Consider the following 16,693-nt stretch of genomic DNA (forward strand, 5'->3'; position numbering starts at 1 on the left):
TCCGTGGTAAAGATGGCTCCATTAGAACTGGCATGGGGCCTTAGATTTGGTGCAAATCAAGTCAAACCCGATTGTTAATAAGAAATATTCGGGGCTGAAGAAACCAGCCGGAGGAGGGGCAGTGGGGGTGTGGAGGCAGAAATCCTGCGCTGCTCTTTCTCTTCCACTTGCTGCCATCTAACGGAGAGGTGGGAGGCCTGCAACTTAATTACCGTATCTAAAAATAACTGGTTTCATTGAGGCAGAAACTGCATTTCTTTCACAATCTCTGAAAGCTTCTGATAGCAAGTAAATTTAGTGAGAGTGTATAAACTCGAAAAAAAAATATGGATAAATAAATCTACACAATAAATGTTCAGGTAATTTCTTTCATTAGCTTATTATCCCTCTCTTGTAAGACTGTTATAACACACCCATTCTTTCTTTTCCAAAGTACCTAAAAGGCTTTGAAGGGAAAACTGAGCCCGTTTATCACGTATAGCCCATTTACTTCACTTCTTTATGTTTACTTACCATCTGCAGGAGTGAAAACTGTAAGGTTCGTCTTTGGCCCCACCCCAGCACTTGTCTCAGCACCAACGTAGACATCGTATGTTGTAAACGGCACAAGGTTACTAAATACAAACTTATGATCCTTTGTGCTGTTATCCAGAATATGACCTAGAATGGAAGATGAAGAGATCCTAGCTCAAAAATAAAAACAGTCCATTATTTGCTTATACTAAATACAGCTACATTCCAGAACAATGAAAAGCCAAATTTATTTGTGAAAATGCTAGTTTGGCATCAACCTCATTGGAAAGAATACTGAATACCTGAAAAAAATCCTCCAAAACCATCTCAAGAAGATCTGGGTCTTAAGAGGTGGGGATTTTTCTTATATAAATTAATTTGTATTGCTTTCCCTGTGTGGTCCCATAAAAACATTAGTGTGCAGCTCATTAACTTCTTACGTAACTACAGGCAGTTATATAATTTCTGAGTTAAAAATTGTCTCAGTTAAAAAAATTTAAAAAACATCAAAACAGACTCATACAGTTGATTGTACACTACACAGGTGTTATGGTTTGAGAAAACCCATAACAATCTATTGTCGTTTAGACAATTATTCTATCACCCAATGACCCCTCCCCACCCGGAAAGGGGAATCGGGGAACACAAGGAAACACAAGGGTGGAAATATAAATAGATTTAACAGACTAAAACGAAATAGTTAACAACAATACTAAAGAACCAGTATTAATCCCGATACTGATATAAGATACAGGAATTATACTCAGCCAATTATATCAGCAGGAAGCTGTGCGCTCCCAGCAGGGACAGCAAATGGCGGACACTGCGAGCGCAACGGCTTCAGGAGGAAGGGAAGGCCTCAGGGTCCTGGCACCGGGGCAAGGAGCTGTCTGGACCGCCGCCATCAAGGGAGAGCCCCCTACGCAGCAAATTTTTCTAATTTATATTGAATGTGACGTTCATGGTATGAAATAATCCTGTTGGCCAGCCTGGGTCAAATGCCCAGGCCTTGCTCCTCCTTGTCCCTGCACCTGGCAAGGCTCAAAACCACTAAGACCTTGAATCCCGGAGAGCCTGGCTGGCTATAAAGTAAATATTTTCACAAATTCAGACACTAGAGTCTTCTAGAAGTGCAATTTTCCCCAGCATTAGAAGAAAAGCTAGTCCTGTGTCTCTCAACCCAGGACAACAGGAATGAAAATAATCCAGAAATCTTTAACAGGACAAGAAAAGAGTAAAGGTAAGATACAGAATGATTTGGCTATATAAGCGCTGAGCTGCAAGCTCAGTCCGTCATCTCTCTAAGAGTGAGGAAAGTTGGTTTCCTCCACTCCTAAGAATATCTAATGTGAACTTCATGTGTACTCTTCCTCATGATGGACAGACTTTTCTCTTAAAAGTAATCTAAAATCTATTACAAAGTCTAATAGTAAAAAGGATACATAGCACTGCTTTCAAATATTCAATCTTGATTTGCAGGGACACTAAGAATGCAAGTGTAAGGAAATAATAACAAAAGAGAAAAATAAATAAAAACTTCAATTCAGCCTTACCAGATGGTCCATACAGCTCAACTCTGTAACTAAACTTCCCTGTTACTATGGTTGGTGGGTCCCACATCACTGAGAAAGACTTTGCTGTAATGTTGCTTTTGGCAAAATTTTGTGGTGGATCTTCTGGAACTTAAACAATATTGGAAAAAGTCTTTGAACATGAAATTATATATTAGGATTTATAAAAATACTAATATATAATATAAAAAAAATTGTATTAGGATTTCCAAGAACCACATATCAGACAACTCACTGTAAACAAAGTATTCTGAAGAGAAGCTATATTATAAGCACATCTCATAAAAATTACTTTTATTTATTTCATTTCTTTTCTAAGGTAATGCTTACAAAAGGTATCAAGAGAGCTGCTGGTATGCAAATAACCCTTAAAAGACAAAGGCAGCAGGGATTACACCAAGTATAGCAGGAACTTTATCATGATGTAGATTACATACAGAAGATGTTCAAATACAACTGTGATGCTCAGTGATATGGAGCTCATATCGGGTTAATTTTTCTTCCTTGAACAGGTTCTTTTATCATATAGAAAATACTTCATAGTGAAGATTTCTGACAGCACTAGTGATATATGTTACTATCCAAAAAAATAAAGTAGGAAAAAATTAATCTTGCAAAAAACATTGCATATGTGAACAATTTTCCATTTTCATGAAACTATTCACATAAATTAAATGAATCTCATACTCAAGTGATTATGGAATCTGATCCCTGTCCCTTCTAAAGTATACCTCACTGTATTGATAAATTAATGAAATTACTATTGAGATGAAAATCTGAATCCAAAGACAACTAAAGGAGGTGCAATTATTTTAAATCCATATAGAGTAAAAACAAACCTGATTTTCAAAAATGCTGCATATCCAAGTAAACTTATGGAAACTACTTGATATAAATTTCTATGAAAATCAGGTCTTAATATGCCATGTGTGAGATTTAAGCTAATGTGGAGATACAGACTGTTCCTCTAAACAAATATACAAGTGAACCAACATACTTAAAAAGTACTGTCGTCTTTTGGAAAAACTAATGTACAAATGAAAGAAATGAAAAATCCTGTCGTTCCTAAAAGGTGTACCCTAGATTGGTAAGTAGTGACCACTTAATCATTCTGAGTTATGCAAATTGCATCAGCTACAATTGCACTTAATTCTGAACTATCATCTTAAGAGTCCACTTTTTTCTTTTTCTCAAGGTTTAAATATTTTTCTCTTTGTAGAAATATCCTCCCCTTGACAGCCATCCCAGCAAAGGAAATATTTGCATTTTTTTGCATTTTGCATTTTTTTTTCAAAAATCATAGCAAGAAAAATTTCGTCTTTTTCAAGAACAAAGGAGAGCTTCAGCACAGCTCAGAAAATTCTGTTTGGAAAGGCAGAAATAATTTTCAGCATTTTAAAATGGAACACCAATGAGCTATACGGCAGATACATATATCGCCTTCCTCTGTATGGCAAAATGGGCATGACAACAGCTCTGTGTCACACTCCTCTGTGAGCTGGAAAGTGATATTTGAAATAAACGCACTCTCCATCCTCCCATCTGCTGTCACAAACTATCAATTCCTCTCCATCAAGCCTCATCTCAGAGACTCCAGTGGAGGAGTGAAATGTGAGGTTTTGGCCATACAAGGTACTGGTAACTCGGAGGGGGTGGCTAATGTGACACTAAAGAGATCCTTGCAAGAACAAAGACATTTGGAAAACAGGAAGTGGATTTCAGTAATTACAGAGAGACTGGATGATGGTGCTTGATATTGGAGGGGGGACTTGTTACAGAGCAACACTCATAAATCGTGATTTTGCTATGTAGGCTATATAGATAAATACAAACTTTAGCACATAAAACCATCTTTCCCACTGAAGCAAATGAAAGGTCAGAAAATAAAAATAATAAGGCAAAACATCTATTACGTCATAATGCCTTCCTAACAAATCACCAACCAATTCTATGTCCGGCCTCCAAACAGGTTCCTTGGCACACAGGTGTGCAGGACTCTCAGGGGAGAGTTACCTCAGGGGAGTTAACAATAATGCCCACTGACTCTATATTATTATTAGATACATTAAGATACATTAGATACATTATAATTACATATTATATACATTATCAGATTAATAGTACTGATAATAGTTTCAATATTAATATTATTAATATTATATTAGATTACATCTAAGATACATTAGATACATTACACTTTAAGTTGATTATATCAGGTAAAATTAAGTAATCATGTAAGTACAAGAGCATGATACAGAGAAAGATTCAGACTGAAGTATCTTGCAACATAACTTCAAACTGAAGTTTTGAAGTTTTAATATAAATCTGAGAATTTTATTTCCATTTGAAAACAGTATATACCTGATTCCGGTGTCCGGACAATTGCACTGTCAATGTAACCTGCTTCAGTGGTAACTGCAGAGACTTCAAAAAGATAAGTGGTGTATGGCCTGAGGTTAGTTATAATAAAACTAATTGGTTCATTCCAAACAGAGCTCATTTGATTTGGTGCCTCTGTACTTGGTGTAACTATAGTCCGTGATGGAATTGTGGATTTGCCAAAAGTCGTTGAAGGAGTGGTAGTACTCCACAAAAATGATTCACTCTTATCCTATAAAGACAAAATATGAAATATGATAAGCTGCATCTACAACTTATAATTTTAAATATATGTATATCAAAAAAGGCAGACCACTTTTGAAATAAAATTACCCAAAATTGGTTCCCCTTTTTATCCTTCAATCTCCAAATCTAGGCTATCATTTCATTAGTTGACATTGCTAGTCCATCTTGATAAAGACAGTATTATAGTTTCCTGCCTTATCCAGAAGTTCTCAAATCTGCCTGAACAGAAGCAACTCTCTAGGATTCATTTAATTATTCCCAGATTGTATTCTTAGTGTTCAGTCTCTCTCTTCACAAAAATAAGTACCCTAGTGAGGTCCTTCTATGTCACATGTATGTTGTATGTACATATATACACATATATAGCATACATATATCCATATATAATGGATAAAACTAGACAAGGGTTTCCTAATCCATACTGTTAGGAGACACCTCTGAAAAACTGCTAGGCATTACAATAACCAATGCTTATGATTCAGTAGGTGGCAGACTCCCTTCTCAGTGCTGAATTAAATAAGCACAATGTTGGGAACCTTCACAATGCTCAAGATGATCTTCCAAATAAAATCGAAAACCAAAGTTCCAATATCTTTTATCATTTAAAACAGCACTTTTTATTAAATTAATAAGCCCAGCATCCTTAAATTAAAAAAGAAAAGAAAAAAGAAAAAAAAGAAGAAAAAAAAGAAGAAAAAAAAGAAGAAAAAAAAGAAGAAAAAAAAGAAGAAAAAAAAGAAAAAAAAGAAGAAAAAGAAAAAAAAGAAAAAAAAGAAAAAAAGAAAAAAAAGAAAAAAAGAAAAAAAAAAAGGAAAAAAAAAAAGAAAAAAAGTTCGGTAACTTGTCAACCGAGAGTCACAACACTCTGCTCAGAATCAAAAGGAAAGGGAGAACAAACCCTGGAAAAGAGAATTTCTTCAAGAAATTCTTTAATGTATACATTGGTTACAGGTCTGAATCCAATGAATAGTCAAAATTCAGAAACTTTTCAATGAATGCTTGTTTTAAGAAAACAAACTTTTTAAAAAAGAATCCCCTGCAAAGAGTGGGTCTTTTTATTTTCATATGAAATGTGTTTAAATTATGTTGAAATGTGATACACAGAATAAAGCACACATTTGAAACATAAACAGCATTTTAATACAATATATAAAAATAAGATATTAACATTACACTATATCTGCATTGACCAAAAAAGAGCAATTCTTGCCTTTTCTAACTGAATACTATAAAAACAAAAAAAACACTCACACACCAAAAAAAAAAAAAAAAAAAAGCTGAAAAAAAATCTAAGTTATCTATTTCATCACCACCAAATTGACTCTTTATTAACATTTTTACTTTGATTAAACTGAGCTTTTCAAGGAAAAGTATTCTATTTAAGCTACTTTAGACAGAAAGGTTTCTTCAACCAGTATATCCAGCCTTGGGCCTGAGTTTGTAAAGTATTTGGTATTGTTCTGAAAAGTGAGTCTTCAAATTTTTTATGTTTCAAAGTTCAAATGTAAAACTACTTTCTCCGGCTTATTTCTAATTTAAAAGGTTTATGGCACTTACATTACATTCTGGCAACCTCCCAGAGAGAAGGTCCTCTACTTTAACCAAGACATCTTTCACTACAATTCCACTTCTTGCATGTTTCACACTAATCTTGAAACTAGTTATCTTTCCATTTGGTTGACGAGGGAGAAACCAGATCAGATTTACAGCTGAATAATTTAAGGCTTCAACTGTGAGATTCACAACTTTACCTGGAGCTTGAAAACAAAACAAACAAAAGCAGTGAGACATACTTTCTCAGCACTGGAAAAAAAAAAAAAAAAACACCTACTTTTTTTTTAATGCCATTTCTAGCTTCCAAACTCTGAAGCAAATAAACAACAACCATTCACAAACACATGTAAAATAGCTGATATACAACCAGCTCTTTTCCAATCTAGTTTAAGTAAGAAATAGAATTCTTTCAGTCTCATGGCAATATAGTGATTGGTTCTGTCAACTTCTTCCTAGATGCAACTCATCTACTGTGTCAGAAATAGCAAATTTTTGCCCACCTTTGCTTGTTGAAGAGCATATGACATCACTGGGTGTTTTATTTCACTTTACCTGTGTCATCTTTTCAGCTGGATATAGATTTTTGGTAGCTTTAAATAGCTTAACTTAATTTGAATATTTACTATTACAACAGAAATGGTGTTCTTTGTTTAAGTGACAGTTTCCAGGCCCTTTTGTCAGAGCATCTGTATTAATTAAAGCACAAAGGAATGCGATGCAGCACATAAACAAGATTTTACAAGCTATATGAACTTTCCTGAGAGTCAGAGCACTGTAGCTCCCTCTTAGTTCTACCAGCACGGCACGGGCAGTAGCAGTTTCTGCAATAGCTAGCCTTTGTACTAGGGAAAAAAGGGATATGCTGCCTTAAAAATATACACATATACAAATGCCAACAATAACAGATTTTCCATAGCTGAATTGAGACAGATCCTCTAAGCCTCATATTCAGCTCTTGTTTAGGCCCTGCTGAACCTTTTGCACATCTTTCATCCCCGTCCTCCTCCTCCTCGACTACAGCCTTTATATTTATATAATTATATCTTCTGTCTATCTTCTCTACTTTAAACTGTACTTCTTCATGTTGATCAAGATGTTGGGGTTTCTTTAACCATCAAAGCAAGATTAAAAAAACCCCAGAATTTGAAGAAACCTTCTAATTACATTTATAATAAGGGATTTCAGCTTTAATAAAATGTGAGCAGAAATGCATCTAAAAGTAAAAGGCTAATGTTATCATATGGAGAAACTCTGATGCCTCTGTCAAAAATAAAGCTCACAGAAATAAGTTTTTCTACTAACAACACAATACAAAGGACAGTTAAAAATAATGATTTTGCACAGCTCCACATGGCAAATTTACTACCCTTTCTCATATTTTGTTTCATAATTCATTGCCTTTTCCCAGAAATCTGCTGCAGAGTGATGATTTCCTGACATTAACTGAGATGTGGCACTCAGTGGTTTGCACAGCTGCAGAAACCAACCAGAACTCCTAAACACAGAGGGATGGTCACCGCCAAGGCAGCACAAATTCTGTATTCCACCAAGACTTCTTCACCCCAACATAACTGGCCTGGTGCCAGCTCTTCAGCCAAGGCTCAACTGCTCCTGGAGTGTGAGTAAGACTACAAACACTAAATTGATAAAGATTATGCAAATTCAGAGTATAATTGTACTTTTTTATCTTCAAAACCATCAAATCAAATTTTCATTTCAGTCATGTATTACAATAATCTTTTTTTTTCTTCAGAATTAAAAAATAAAAACTTAGTAAAATGCATTCTGTACTGGACTTTCTAGAGAAGGCACTTGACTCCAGAACTAAACAAATATGTCTTGACATAAGTAGGCAATGCCAGAGCTGACCCCACAACAATGTCTTTCTCCTACTACTGCTGCAGGCATAAGCAGATGGGTCCATTTGATAGGTAGCTCTAGTCTCCTGTGACCTTGCTTTCTGGAAGCAGCCCACCTAAAGACTGGCATAGGAAAACCCCAACGGAAACAGACTTTGCATATAAGAAACTATGTATAAAAAAATATGCACACACCTTAATTGCTGTTACCAGCAAATACGACAAAATGCACTTTTTCCATTGAGTGCGAGAACAAGAAAATAATTAGATTTTTGTTCTAAATGCATCAGAATTTGTTCAAGTATAAAATGTGCTATGGATACTTTATTTGAACAAATTTGAGCAGCTTTAACTAGAATAATTAGCAGTTTTATTAACATTACCACTTTCTGCAGTCTGAAAAAGAAAAGGATCACTAAATACTCCAACACCAGCACTGTTCTCAGCAGCCACCTACAGAAAAGAAAAGAAAAAGCCACATCAGAGAATCTATAGGATATATAGTTTCAGGGCCAATGAAAATCTTAAGGATACGCAGAGATCCACCTTCTAGCTTTTAAATGATAAATACAGAAACGAACATGCTTTTTATAGCTGTACTGCTTAATTTATACTCAACATTTAGATGTGAAAAAATAACGTGGAAAAAGTATGAAACAGTATAAGAAATTGAGAAACCCACATGTGAATAGCCACACTTCAAAAGTCCCTAGTCCCTATTCTTCCTAAAGTCAACAGCAAGAATTACATCAGTAACACTCCTTTTCCTTATCACAATTCACTTAAAGCTGCTTCCTTATTCCTATTTTACTCATATTATAACTTAAGAGAGCAAAAAGGAAAATAGGTTCTCTTCTTTCTTGAAGTCCTGAGGGACAGCAAAAGCAGGCTAACCTCCATCAGAGCAGAAACTCAAGGAAATCATGTCTTTTGGCAGAAAGACAACAGTCAGGGAACTGTGAGTGCACTTTATGGTGGTTGTGCCTCGATGCTCATGATTATAGCAGAGTCTTTCCACATTGTGACTGGTCGAATTTACGGAGATAAACACAACATTGATGTTATTTGCTCTGCAGTATAGGACTTCCTGATAATTCAACTCAGTGATGGGCCATGGCATGCAATACTTAAAGAGGAATGAAGTCTGACTCCTTATTTTGCAAAGAAGTGACAGAGACAGCAAAAGGTAAAACATGAGCAAAATTCCATCAGTGATGGTGAGAAGTGTGTGAAGCAGCAAAGTGAAAAGCTCTCCAGCAAGGTTAAAGCTGGCAGAGCCATTCATTCCCTCCTGCCAGTGTCAGGTAATACAGGTATGGCAGTGGTGCTGGGGGAGCTGACAGTGCAGACTGTGGGGAAAGTCAGGGGAGAAGGGGCAGCTGTGCACTACATGGGGGTCATAGTACAAGTGACAGACAACACAGATAGATAAGGAAAGGCAAAAGGTGTGGAAGAAGCCAGCAGGTCAGAAAGGAAAACCATTCTAATCACCTTTCGGGACTAAACTGTGCATCTTTCAGAAGAGTGTAAAGCTATTTAAACAAAAGCACTGATCCATGACAGACAAATTACAGCAAAGAAATATGAGGTAACATGGAAGACTTAATCTAGGATGTAAAGGGATGTATATGTGTAAGACCACTTCCCAAAGCAGTGTATGCTCTGCTTGGTGAAAGAGAATGTGTATCACTGGCTGGCTCCTTCTTAAGCTGTACAAACACCCCCTCTCCATGCACACACACCTCATGCCAGCCAACCCTACCTGCTTTTGCCTCACAGACAGAATGACTTGAAACATCCTTAAGCATTGATGAATTCTGCAGTAACTGTAACAGCTGAGGAAACTACCTGAAGATCTTCCAGGGACTGACAAGCAATCAGAAAATTCTGACAGTATTAAAATTACATAATATAAATCTAAAGATATGTCCTCACCTGAACACTGAATTTTGATCTCATTTCAAAGCAAGTATCGTAGAAAGGGCCCAGAAAGGAAAACTAGCATTAAGACAGAAATGGAAACTCCCATTTCACATACGTAGTTTCAAGAGAACTCAAAGTTACTATAAGATAATTATGCAAAAATTGGTATGGCAAAGTTGTCAGCTACATGCACCACTTAGCTTTGAAGAGAAATAAAAATAAGCACTTATACAATGTACCACTAGCTTCTAGATATCACTGCCACCAAGAGATATTATAGAAAAAAAGCTTGGAAATATTTAAAAACAACAAATTTACTATGGAGATGATTCAGTACTATCCAAAATTCAAGTAGCTGTAGTTCACATTCAGCTGTATTAATTTTCATGCTTTGAAGTATAATATTGCCACTAATTACTTAAGTTTAGAAAAAACTCTGGAGTGCATATCTTTACAAAACTATCAATGATCAGGTGTCCAAAATTATCCATGGCTCTCCAACACTTAACAGATTATCACCTGTAACTGCTATTTTGTTAAAAATGTTTTTTTCATTAGATGTAAGAAATTAAGACTGGGCTGTTACAAACAGACTGGAAACCCATATTCAAAGCTTACAAGCTTTGTTGTACTTTACTGTCCCAGTATTTCCCAGAAAGAATTTAACAACAGGACTAAGTCAGGTACCCTAAAACAATTGAGAATTTTCACATATGCAAAAATCAAGAGCGACTTTTAAATGACATAACAGACTCCAAAAATTAACCAGAGAACCACAGGAAATTGCTCAAGAGAAGGAAAACACGTAATGTTTCTTTTTGGACACATCTGTGTGGTAGAAAAAGTGTTTCCACCTGAGTCCTTATTGAATCCGGGAGGTTGCTCGTGGGTCAGGCAGTCAGGGTGCCCACCAAAGCCGTAGGGACCATAACAGGGCTCAGCTTGCCAACAGACTTTCATTCACACAGGAGAAAAGCCCTGTGGCCCCTGCTAGACAGAGGTTGTTGGGTCACAAGTCACTGTCCTCAGTCAAATTCTGCTCCAAGATCAACGTGCCTGAAACACCAGCAATAGGAAGGATTGCCTCCCATAAATAGCAACAGCAGGAAAATTACTGGTAAAACAAATGATTTAAAATAGCCCAAGGTTTTCCTGGGGAAGATTCATAAAGAATGGAATTTGCAAAACCCTTAATACTGAACTCCATACAAGTTCTACTAAGGTACTAGAATTGCAAAGTGAAATCTCTTAATAATTTCATTTGTCTGAGGACATTTATCTGTTTAGAGTCTAAGTGATAATATTTTTCTCAAAGAGTAGCTGAACTTTTTTTTGTGGGTTTTTTTTTTTTTGTATTTTGGGGTTTTTTTTAGCAGATGACTGGAGGCAGGAGATCAAAGGATAAACTTTTCTGCAGCTGTGGATATACTGGCTTTTATCAGCGTGGTCATCACAACTACATTCACAGTGAACAACTTTCCCACAATGGCAGGCTTAATCACATTTTTCCTTTCTTACACACACACACAAACATCACATTTACAAAGAATCACTGCACAGCACTATTCCTAGTCTGGTCAACTTCACTATTTTTATATAGCTTTGAACTCTATGAACTTACATGACATGGAATGAAGAAAATAAAACACATTATTTTGTTTCATTTTTGATATTGAAAAGAAGTACCTCTCTAAGGTTCTTACTAAAGACTAAGTCAGGCTTGGCAAATATAGTCATTTCTGTCCACCTGAAGTCATTTATTGTTGAAGAGTTCAGAGATGGATCAGGAGTGCCTAATCACAATGTAAACAAATTCCACATATAGAAGTCTTGAGAATACATGTACTGATTTTGGCAGTAGATATTCACAGTGGATATCTAGGAAATAAAAGTTATGGGAAAGGAATGGCATTTCTTTTCCTTTGTATGGTATGACATTTTTTATTTTAGGAGATAACATTAGATAAAACTCCTAGGTTTAGGGAAACCTGGCTAAGGTATTTACAGGCTAGATATAAACAGATATTCAGGTAAGAAAACTCATTCTTAAACTACTTAAGTTTAAAATCAAAGAAAGAAGTATGTACCTACATGCTTTTCTGGATCTGGCGTAGATATGTAGAAATCTATGCGTAATCTCCAAAGTGCATCAGTGATTTGAAAGATTACATCTCAATGAAGATGAGGAAGGATTTAGAAGTGTTTGAAAATTCTATCCTCTGTTTTTTACTTTCTACCACATAATGCCATATGTCAGTAAGAATATCAATAGAAGAAACCATGGTTTAGTATAGTTTTGGTTGGAAATGATTTCAAGTAGATTTAAAACCCACTATTGCAAACAAATACGTGGCTGATATATTTTTTCATATGGTGACAATAATTAGCAAGGTCCTTCAGAAATCACTATATGCACCTACCATGAACTCACACAATGTACAATAAATCAGAATTCAAAATCCTAAAAGGCACTCATAAAGCTTTTACCGTAATTTCATAAGTTGTTCCAGGGTTAAGACTGGTAAGAAGAACTTCCAAACTATCTGGCTTTGTTGTGACCTGTGTATAAGCTGTTTGCATCCATGGGCAGACCTCTTTATATTTAACAATATAAGAGAGAATTCTCCCATTTGGATGCAGTGGTGTATTCCATGACAGTAGAATCCCAGCAGAGCCCACCCTTTCACCTGCAAGGAACACAGGGGGTCCAGGATCTAAGAAGAAAAAAAAGTAATTGTATTATATATATTCACACACACACATACAAAGCAGTTTTTAGTTAAGTTTCGATATGATAGAGACACCTTCACAGCTTTTATAAAGAAATTAAATCATCTGCCACCATAAACTAGTAAAACTACTGAAAATTAATGTACTGTTGAATAAAAAAGTTTTTTTCTGGCTAGAGTCCTGGTACAAAAATGATTAAATGAATTTTGGAACACTGGGAACATTCTTCTACAAGAATGTAAAAAAATGGAATGCTCAAGATCTTCATGGACAAAACAAAGTTTAATGCCAATTTAATATTTGAGATATTCCAGCATGCTTAATTTCAGTTCCTTTCCCTAAAACCACTCCAAACCAAACTGCACTTTCTTACAAAACATGTCTGATAAAGCTACATTTTTCTGAAATATCTCTGAATTCTACCATTATACATACAAATTGGGATATGGTTATTACTACATGACACAATAGTAAATTCTTCAAAAGCTTATAAATTGTCCTCCTTTATGTTTTTTTCTTTTTCCTTTTTCTTTTTTTCTTTAATAGCCAGTCTAATGAATGAATATAACTACAATTCATATCCAGTGCTGCTTCTTAAAAGTATCTGAGAGAAAATCTCATGCTTTTATAAAACACCTCAGATTCAGTGTATTTTTTTATGGTTAAAGGAGATGAAAAATTCTAATGAGTGTTCAAAACTGATTATCATTTCTCAGATCCTATTGTGCATATAATAAATACAAAAAAGCATAGATTAAAAAAAGAAAACAAAGACAATTTCAGCAGTCATCATTAACTCACTTGTCACATTTGTTGTCACTGTTCTACTTGCAGGTGAACTGTATAGTGAAGAAGAAACTGCAGAAACTGTAACATTGTATGTTGTTCCAGAAAGAGTATTAGAAAAATCAGCCTGAAATAGGACATAGATTCATTTAAGTCTTTTAGCAAAAATCATGAATATCAAAAAACCAACCAACCCCAAACTGAAAAGTTTAAGCATTGTATTACCGGAAGTTATCTGTCAATACGCTTTTAGAAATACAACAGTATTTAGGACAGGAAAAATAGTTTACATGTTATCTACAGTACAGTATTTTGCCATCTTATTTAACTACCCTCCATAAGATTTTTATAACATTCAATGTTAAAGAACAACAAAATTAACTATTAATTTTATCACAGAATCACCTATCAGTGTATCTATAGAGATTATTCTGTCATTATTATCAAAGTATATGTAAAGCATTATAAAATTCCTTTTTGAAAGAATAAATAAAAAAGCAACCTGAAACACAAGTTTCTGACCCTTAAGCTAGCCTATCTTTTGAAGTAAACATATTTAACAACTTTTTAGCAAGAATTTATATAAAATACCTGTATCTTTGCAGTTCCAATGAAAAACAAAAGCAAAAGAACCGGAACAACCATTTTTTTCTGTTAATATTATTATATTTTCCAGAAAGGAGAATCAAAAAGTGCTCCTATTGCTGTTTGATGGCTTAGCAGTGTTGCCTGCATTAATGATTTAAGCACAGATCTTCCTGGCAAGTACACAATTAATGAGTCTGTATTACTCAATAGCTCTGCCCTTCCTTTGTTAAACTATTCATGAACCTTCGGGTGACTGGCTGTATCCTTCTAGCAGACCTTAAAAAAAAAAAGTAAATTCACTACCTGCTGTTAGGTAACAAACTCTGGATGCTGAAATTTGCTCTCACCAATTTTTCATTACAAATTCATTTCAAATTCACACTTGCATTAAATAGCTAAAGAGGCAAGCTTGAAGTCCTCGTCAGCACAGTGCATAAAGGAAAAGCTGGCCATGCAAGTCCTGTAATAAAAGCACATACTTGATACTCCCTAACTCCAAGATCTAGGATAACAACAGAACCGTGATCAGGAATAAGATCCACGTGAAATCTGTCTACATGTCCATACGGTAGTCTCCAATACAGTGAAAAAGCATATGATGAAACATTGAAGAATTTAAGGCCTTCTGGCTTTGCAGGTTCTGAAAGAGAATTGTGGAATAAAAGACATTAACATAAATAACCCTCTTTACAAATATCTTAGTAATTACAACTGAATATAAAAGTGTCCAAGAATAGTTTACTTGCTACAAGAAGGATAATCGCTAATTAGTCTGGATACAGCAGTGTATTATATTATAGTTGCTGTACTGCCTCTGAGACTTGGTGGATAATCTCTGAGCTATGCGGTGCAGACGTCCCCATTCCCAGAGAGCGAGCTCAAGTATCTCTGCCCAGTGTTCAGTTAACAAAGAATCTCTGCACAGTCCTGGTCTTTCTGCTGTCCTGGACCTTAAGGCAAGCACTACCACTGTCATAACTACTGCTACCGTTAAAATTCAAGGTATAGCTAGTGCTTGTTCTGTGGCTAACCACAGGGAAGTTAACTCTTCTAGGCTTTTCCTATAATTGGAATCCCAGCACTTCCATGAAGTCTGGTGAAATAAGTCCCCCAAATTTGGATTTTTTTCCTCCTTTTATTAAAGCCAAATTTTCACCCTACCCCTCTGAAACCATCTCACTTTCTTCTTTTCCTAAATGCATCTTTAAATCTGTATTATCCACTAGAAGCCTCATAACAAACCAGGTTTTAGCTTCTTCCATAGTTCATTAAAACATTATCTACTTTTAATATTGTATAATTTATCCACCTGTCTAAGCCATAGCCATGTGCATCTGTCTCCCTTCTACTTTGGAAAGTACACCCAGCTAACTACTGTCCCTATGCTTATCTCCCAGAGCAAGCCCAGTCAGCGATGCTATTTGTCACATCTGAGATTTGTCACTACCCTTGCACTCAGTCCTCTGACTCCCTCACTAACATGGTTCTTCAGAATTCAAACTACATCTTCCGGTACTGTTTATACACTGATATCATACTACGCCGTCTGAATATCATATCACTTCCGTCCTGAAAGAGCTCCACTCCTTTCTTACTTACTGTAAATCTGCTTACATTATATATCTTTCATGAACTCTTTACATTGACTATCTAAAATTGCAGAATCATTTCAGATCACTCCAGCTTTGCCATAAAATAATCTATCTGAAATATTAATTTATCTAAATATTATCTTTAGATTTTATATTCAGTCTGTAATGTGCTAATCTGTACAATTTTTAAATTGATGCTTTATTTTAACAGAACGAAATTAATAATACATGTTGAGGTGTGCAAGTGTAACTGAGAGCATAATTTCTTCCTTTTAGTATACACTTTTATAAACTTTCAGTCCTACTGTTAGGATTTATAATAATCAGCGCTATTATTTCCATGGACCTTTTTATACAGACGTGCTTAATCACTGAGTGTAAAGTTATCACAATTCTTAAGTCACCTCTTTACCTCAGTTGAATCCCTTCTGACTCAGCATAAAGAAGACAGCATAAAAGCATCCTCGTAGAAAGAGAAATTTGGTCCCATGAAGCTAATTCTCTCTCTACTAGTATCCCATGACTGAGAATTACCCTTCCCACTGATGATGAAAAAAAGCCTCGGTTCCACCCTTCTGCAGATTTAACCATGTATGTGGGAACACGTATCTGAGTGTGGTTCACTCGAGCCCCATTGCCCCTGCCCTTCTACAGTCCTCTCTGTTCCATACCCACACACCATCAGTGGTCAGCATACCTGTGTAGTTTAGAGCCAGTATATTTGTATCAAGCATAGTCAGAATATTTTACTGTTAATTTCACAATTTCACCAACAAAAATACTATTTGATATCTGCAATATATATTCTGAGTGAGTGGACTGAAACTTAGTTGAGGTTGAGTAGATACATCAGTGAATATGGTGTGCAAAACACAACAACATGTTAACTTTTCCAAAAATTAACCATTATAAACCATCAGGATCAGCATCACAACGTAATCTCAATGCATTT

At 35.5% G+C, this 16,693-nt stretch overlaps 1 protein-coding gene across 1 annotated transcript in view; it reads right to left on the reverse strand.

Moving 5' to 3' along the window:
- Positions 1–16,693, reverse strand: part of LOC106901096 (phosphatidylinositol phosphatase PTPRQ-like) — a 147,163-nt gene that overhangs the window by 105,698 nt on the left and 24,772 nt on the right. Inside the window, exons 18-25 of the mRNA XM_014963448.1 lie at positions 14,629–14,789; positions 13,577–13,688; positions 12,533–12,759; positions 8,506–8,575; positions 6,267–6,466; positions 4,446–4,695; positions 2,067–2,195; positions 514–660 (exon numbers count right to left, since the gene is read on the reverse strand). Coding sequence (XP_014818934.1) covers positions 514–660; positions 2,067–2,195; positions 4,446–4,695; positions 6,267–6,466; positions 8,506–8,575; positions 12,533–12,759; positions 13,577–13,688; positions 14,629–14,789 — 1,296 coding nt within the window. The remainder of the gene's footprint in view (positions 1–513; positions 661–2,066; positions 2,196–4,445; positions 4,696–6,266; positions 6,467–8,505; positions 8,576–12,532; positions 12,760–13,576; positions 13,689–14,628; positions 14,790–16,693) is intronic.

This window comes from Calidris pugnax, unplaced genomic scaffold (assembly GCF_001431845.1).
Source record: "Calidris pugnax isolate Ruff unplaced genomic scaffold, ASM143184v1 scaffold44, whole genome shotgun sequence".
NCBI lineage: Eukaryota > Metazoa > Chordata > Aves > Charadriiformes > Scolopacidae > Calidris > Calidris pugnax.